General features: G+C 39.3%; 2 protein-coding genes across 2 annotated transcripts; both read right to left on the reverse strand.

Moving 5' to 3' along the window:
* Window positions 1-1,272: 1,272 nt before the first annotated feature.
* LOC108763672 (uncharacterized) lies at window positions 1,273-4,587 on the reverse strand. The gene has a single exon (XM_018511509.1). It carries the CDS (start codon window positions 4,585-4,587, stop codon window positions 1,273-1,275), a length of 3,315 nt encoding a protein of 1,104 aa, XP_018367011.1.
* A 117-nt stretch (window positions 4,588-4,704) lies between these two features.
* LOC108763673 (uncharacterized) lies at window positions 4,705-6,519 on the reverse strand. Its single transcript, XM_018511510.1, has one exon. It carries the CDS (start codon window positions 6,517-6,519, stop codon window positions 4,705-4,707), a length of 1,815 nt encoding a protein of 604 aa, XP_018367012.1.
* Between the last annotated feature and the right edge of the window lie 405 nt (window positions 6,520-6,924).

The following is a 6,924-nucleotide window of genomic DNA, read 5'->3' on the forward strand; positions in this document are numbered from 1 at the left end:
ATATCATCTAATATTTTATTATTAATATATAAGTTTTTTCTTTTTGCTAAATTTTTAATTCTATTGTTTATTGTAGAAAAAATCACATTTAACGGATAACCATTATTAAGTAAAACATCAACAAGTTCTATAATATTTTGTTCTTGGTACTCAGGATGAGCTAAAAAAATTATTCGGTCCAACAAACTAATTATAATACCTTTTTTTTGTTGGTCTGGATGGGATGATAAAAAACTCAGATAACGACCGGAATTAGTCATTTTTTTGTAATTATCAAATCTGATACAACCATCTTTAATTATGACCTTGACATCTAAAAAATTTACAGAATTATTTAAACCTTTATCGAGCGTAAAATTAATGCGATTGTGGTAACTGTTAAAAAGTTTTAAAACTGTTTCAATTTCATCAAAAGGCAAAGCAAGCAAAATGTCATCTACATATCTGAAATAAATGGGTACAGGAACATTTAAACGACTTAAAATGTCTGTCTCGAGATCTTGTATTACGAGATCTGCCAGGATGGGAGAGAGCGGTGAGCCCATTGGCAATCCAAAAACTTGATTATAAAAAAGGTTATCAAATCTAAAAAATGTTGAATTGAATATCAAGGAAATTGCACTCATGAATTCATTTATAGGAATATTTGTATTTTTTGAGATATCTGACCATCTATTGCTAATACTAGTTAATATTAATTTTTCAGGGATATTTGTGTACATATTTTCTATGTCAAAGGACAATGTTGTGGCGACTTGTGCCGCTGCGTATGTGTACGCAAGTTCCTTGTTGTTGTACAGATTTATGATACCTGTGTTTTCCTTTATGCCTTGTGAGAGATTCTTACTTTGTTTGTAAGATGGAATGAATGATAAAAGGGGGGTACGCCTCGTATAATAACTTTGATATATTTCTAATGTCTCGTGTTATACATCGCATGAAGACGTTCAGAGAGAAAGATACAGACATAAGAAAGCGGGAAAAACTATATCTATCTCGTAGCAGTGAGAGAAACCTTAAAGCTAGAAATTCTCCAATGGTCAGACGCGAGCACCATTGGTTAGCAGCAAGGCATGGGTTATGAGAATAACTATAAGGGACAAAGGTGGCGCGCACATAAACTGCCCCCTTGAAAGCATCTGCTTTCAATGAAATGGATATGTAACAGAAAGTTGAAATAGTTTTACAAATAAAATTAAAAATAAAGGGCAGTGAATATTAGTAACAACAAACAGTTATGACTAAAGTACTGGTTATGATAGATAGCATGGCCTATTCCTTCTCGAATGGAAATAGGCATAGTCTGGTTATGGGACGTTTGTAAGTTCCTTTTGTAGTTCGTACAGTGACGATTCGAGTGGTGCCATCATCGCCAGGGTGTATCTCTGTAATTCTAGCCAGCGGCCAAGCTAAAGGAGGTGTGTTGTCCTCTTTTAGGAGAACCAATTGCCCAATGTTTATCGGATTGGTCTTGATTGTCCATTTATTTCGTTGTTGACAATAATGTAGATATTCTCGTGTCCATCTTCGCCAAAAGTGTTGTCGAATTTGCTCGACGCGTTGCCAGCGCGAGAGGCGATTGACAGCTATTCTTTCTAATGATGGCTCGGGGTACGAAGTCAGTGGGCTGCCTATCAAAAAATGTCCAGCGGTCAGTGATGAGAGGTCAGCGGGATCAAAAGATAATGGAGTTATTGGGCGTGAATTTAGGATTGCCTCTATTTGAGTTAACAGCGTCTCCAATTCTTCATATCTTAAGTGAGCCTCTTTGGTTACTCGCAGGAGATGGCGTTTTGCTCCTTTAACCGCTGCTTCCCATAATCCTCCATGGTGAGGAGCTCTAGGTGGTATAAATTGGCAGTTAATCCCTTTGGAAGAGGCGAAGTCCATAATTTGTTGTTGAGATCGTTGTTCTCTAAATAATGTTGCCAATTCGTTCATTTCCCTATTGGCACCTTTAAAATTTAGACCGTTATCAGAATAAATGGTGGAAGGAAATCCTCTTCTGGAAGTGAAGCGTTTCAAAACGTTTAGAAATACCTCAGTGGATAAATCAGTTGCCAGTTCAATGTGAACCGCTGTAGAAGCAAGACAAACAAATATTGCGATGTAGCACTTTAAAAGTTTGGCTCCCTTTCTAGATCCGTCCTTGTAGTAAAAGGGGCCGGCGTAGTCCACTCCACATTTTTCAAACGGTCGTTCTGGGGTTGTGATTCTGTTTTTAGGTAGATTGCCCATAAGTGTTGAAGTTGTCACTGGAGAGATCCGGAAGCAGGTGACGCACTTGCGTATGGTTTGCCGAACAATGTCCCTAGCTGAAATGAGCCAATAATTCTGTCGAATAGCGGCTAAGGTAGCTTGAGAGCCTGCGTGAAAATGCCTTTTGTGTTCATGTATAATGATTAATTGAGAAAGCGGATGGTGCCCTGGTAGCAATGCTGGGTATTTAGCATTATAGGGAAGGTGAGATAGCTTGAGTCTCCCTCCAACTCTCAGGATTCCAGAATCATCTATAAAGGGGTTTAAACGCAGGAGAGAACTAGTTTTACTTATGTTTTGTTGATTTGAAAGTAATTTTAGTTCATTCTTAAAGTACGATTTTTGGACCATCTTTACAAGGACTTGTTTAGCGTGATGTATTTCGTCAGGTAAGATGGACAGGGTTGTACCAAGTGTTAATTGTGATGTTGCGCTGGGTTTAACCTTGAACCTTAGTTTGTGGAAAAATCTAAGAATGTAAGCTACTACTCGTGATAGCTTCGTGAAGCTTGAATATCGTTTGAACAGTTCTGAGGTTGACTGCGTTGTAGCAGTAGCGGCGATGGTTTTGGATTTGAATTCAGGAATATCTTGTCTTCTTATGTTGAGTGGGGCGATGGGCCAATGCGCCTTGTCGAGTTTTAGCCAAGTGGGGCCTGACCACCAGAGCTGCGATTTTGTTAATTGATCTGGAGAGATTCCTCTTGAAAGGAGATCAGCAGGGTTATACTTACCATTAACGTGGTGCCAATCTTGTACGGCAGTTAATTGATGGATTTGTCCAACACGATTTGCCACAAATGATGTCCAAGTCCGACTGGATGATTGTAGCCATGCAAGAACGATAGTGGAGTCAGTCCACCAATGTACAGCATGTATTTTGTGATTTATGCATTTTGAAACCTTATCAAAGATTTGTGCCAGTAGAAGTGCGGCACATAATTCAAGTCTGGGAATAGATAAAGCCTTTAGTGGGGCTACTCGATTTTTTGAGCAGAGTAAAGTTGTGGAATGAGTACCATTAGAGTCAGTAGCACGTATGTAAATGCATGCTCCGTAGGCGAGCTCACTGGCATCGGCGAAGCCGTGTAGTTCCAGGATAATGTATTCATCCAGCAAGATGACTCGACGTGGTATGGTTATGTTACTTAAACTTGATAACCCAGATTCATATTGTCTCCATTTTGTAACCAGATTTAACGGGAGAGATTCGTCCCATTCTAGTCCAAGACGCCAAAGATTCTGCATGATTATTTTTGCAATAACGGTGGCGGGTCCGAGCAATCCTAGAGGGTCAAATACTAATGCGACTCTTGATAATATGCTTCTTTTAGTTGGTGAAGCTTGAGGCGGTAAGCAGACGATGCTTGAGAATTTGAAATGATCGGTGTTGCAGTTCCAACCGAGACCTAAGGTTCGTGTCTCGCATTCTTTGTCGCAAGACAATACGAACTCCTTATCGTTCTGTACAGATGGATTGTCTCGTATCATTGGTACGTTAGAAGACCATTTTCTTAGTTCGAAATGTCCTTCCAAAAGTAGCTGAGAGGTTTCAGCCTTTATGTTTGATACTTCTTGTAAAGTATCTACGCCCGTTACTAGGTCATCGACGTAGAAGGCGTTCAGTACTGCTTTGGCACCGATGGGATATTTTAAGATGTTGTCTTCTGCCAATTTTCTGAGGGATCGAATTGCTAAGAAAGCTGCAGAGGCCATACCATATGTGACGGTGAGTAATTCGAAAGTGCGAATAGGCTCATCCATGGAGTCGCGCCAGAATATGCGCTGAAGAGATGTTTGATCGGAGTTGATTAGCACTTGCCGATACATTTGCTTGATGTCCGCTGTTAGGGCATATTTGAACATGCGGAATCTAAGTAATATTAAGAACAGATCGGCTTGTATAGTAGGGCCGACGATTAAGACATCGTTTAACGATACTCCGGTTGATGATTTGCAAGAACCGTCGAACACGACCCTAAGCTTGGTGGTGGTGCGTGTTTCTTTGCATACCGCATGATGTGGCAGGTAATAAATTTCGTCATTGGACTTCGTAGGGAATGTTACTTCACGCATATGTCCCAATCGCAAGTATTCTTGCATGAATTGTTTATAATCCGAGTACATTTTTAGATCTTTTATAAGGCGTCTTTCCAAAGATTTGAAACGTCGCATGGCTACCTCCTTGGAATTCCCAATTTGTTTTAGCTTGTCTGGTTTTATAGGCAATTGAATCACAAAGCGTCCTTCGCAATTGCGTGTTGTAGTTTCTTTGAATAGACGTTCGCAGGCTTGCTCTTCTGGTGAAGCTTCAGTAGGGAACGTCATCTGATCGACTTCCCAAAATCTGCAAAGGACTCGATTAAGCTCTTCTGTTGTGGTGGTTAGGCAGCTGACAGCTGAAGAAGGTGATTTGTTGGCGTTTGTTGTTGGACCAGACACAATTCATCCTAGGAGGGTTTTTTGTAGAGTAGGTTGATTTTTGGAAACTTGAATTTGGCCAGCGGAGATGAGCCTCCAAAATAATTCCGCCCCGATTAGCATGTCTATATGTTCTGGAACATTGAAGCTTGGGTCGGCCATTTTTAGATGATTTGGTATTGATAAGTTGTGTTTTGAAATGTAATGTTGAGGTAATCGTTGGGTAATTTGTGGCAGAACTATGCAATCTAAATTTTCAGTAAAATTATTAAAACGAGATTTGATACATACATTGATCATAGTTTTAGCTTGAACCATATTTTTAACTACGCTAGAAACTGAAATATTGATTGATTGTCTTTTAACGCCTAACTTATCTGCTAGTTCCTGCGTTATAAAATTTAGCTGTGATCCGCTGTCTAACAATGCGCGACAAGAGTGTAACTCGTTTTTGTAATCGAAGACGTGAATGATAGCGGTTGATAATATAATATTTAAAGAGCGCTGTGTTGACAAACACTGAGTAACGATCGGTTGTATAGAATTTTCTTTTTCAGAATTGAGTTCAGAATTAGGCACGGATGGTTTATCGTGGTCTGTTGAATTTGATAAATGGAGAAGCGTATTGTGCTTCTTTTTGCACTTGCGGCAAGCGCTCGAATTACAATCCTTAGCGTTATGAGAATTAGATCTTAAGCAATTCGCGCATAGATGAGCTCTCTTTACTACAGAAATTCTCTTTTCTATTGGCAATTTAAGAAATGATTTGCAATAATACAAAGGATGAGTTTCTTTGCATTGGGGACACGATAAATCAGATGTGGCGATATTTGTGACTGAGGCACTCTTTGGCCTTGTTCCAAATTTTGGAGTGTTGGTAGATTGATTAATTGACATTTTGCTAAAGATCAATTCGAGCGCCTGGCAACGCTTAGAAAGAAATTCAGTTAAAGTTTTTAGATTCGGAGGATCATTGGTGGGAAGACTAGTCTCCCATGCCTTGCTTGTTACTGAATCTAATTTTGACAAGATTATGTGGACGATCAGGTCATCCCAGGTCTCAGCGGGCCTTTTCAATGCTTTAAGCGCGCGCAAATGTTTTGAGATGGTATCCAGTAACTCACGCAGTTGAGAATGATTTTCTTTGAGTAATGAGGGAGCTTCGAATATTGCTCTGATGTGCCTTTGGATTATCCAACGTTTGTTATCAAAACGTTCTTTGACAGCGTCCCAGGCGTCCTTGTAATTGTCAGTGGTTGTTTCGATCGATTTTATAATTTCAGAGGCCTTGTCTTTGAGTGATGAACGTAAATAGTGGAATTTTTCTATTTCCGTTAAGCTGTTATTGGCATGTATCAGCTTCTCGAAAGTATCCTGATAAGTGTACCAATCCTCGAAGTCACCTGTAAAAACTGGAAGTTCAATTTTAGGTAGTTTAATGCGCGATTCCCTGTTTGTTGGAGCGCGTGCTTGGAGTTCATCATTTTGCCGTTGCGACGAGAGTACTGGATTGCGTTGATCAAAGTATTCGATAAGTGAATCACAACGCGAGATTATACTAAAATATATATTTTCGAATTGTGATCTGTGCTGTTGTTGTTGAGCAAGAAGCTCATCTTTATTTGTAAGCGATGGATCTTGAAATTCAAGTAGCTCTATGCGCGATTGTACTATGTCAAATAGATTCCATAATTCTGTTAATCTTTTTTTACGCTCAGTGATGTCGTGTCGCGAGCCATTTGTTACCTCGAAATTTTCTATAGCAGTTTTGTGTCGTGTGAGTGAGGCTTTGGCAGTGGTTCGTTTGGTTTTAGCTTCTAATAATGACATCGAATCCATTTTTTGAGGTTACGTGGTTATCAATAAGCTAAGTTGATGCAAAGATATCAACAAGGAGATCACGCGCATGTACAATATATGTGTTATATTGTAAGTTTTGTTTCTACGAGATAACAATATGGTTGCTTAATTGCTGAGGGTATATGTTAAATATGGCTTTCTTACCTTGAATAATTTGAACTGGATTTTATGAAAAAAAAAACGATCTTACCCCATTAGACTATGTGTAGGCCTTATTGTTGTAATGTTTTAACGATAACCTTTCGTGTGAAGAAGTTTAGCGAGATGCTGAATGGTATTCGTGTGTTTCGGAAAATCTTACATCCGGCTCGAAGGACCAAATTTTGTTGTGGCGACTTGTGCCGCTGCGTATGTGTACGCAAGTTCCTTGTTGTTATACAGATT

Source organism: Trachymyrmex cornetzi, unplaced genomic scaffold, assembly GCF_001594075.2.
Source record: "Trachymyrmex cornetzi isolate Tcor2-1 unplaced genomic scaffold, Tcor1.1 scaffold3747, whole genome shotgun sequence".
NCBI lineage: Eukaryota > Metazoa > Arthropoda > Insecta > Hymenoptera > Formicidae > Trachymyrmex > Trachymyrmex cornetzi.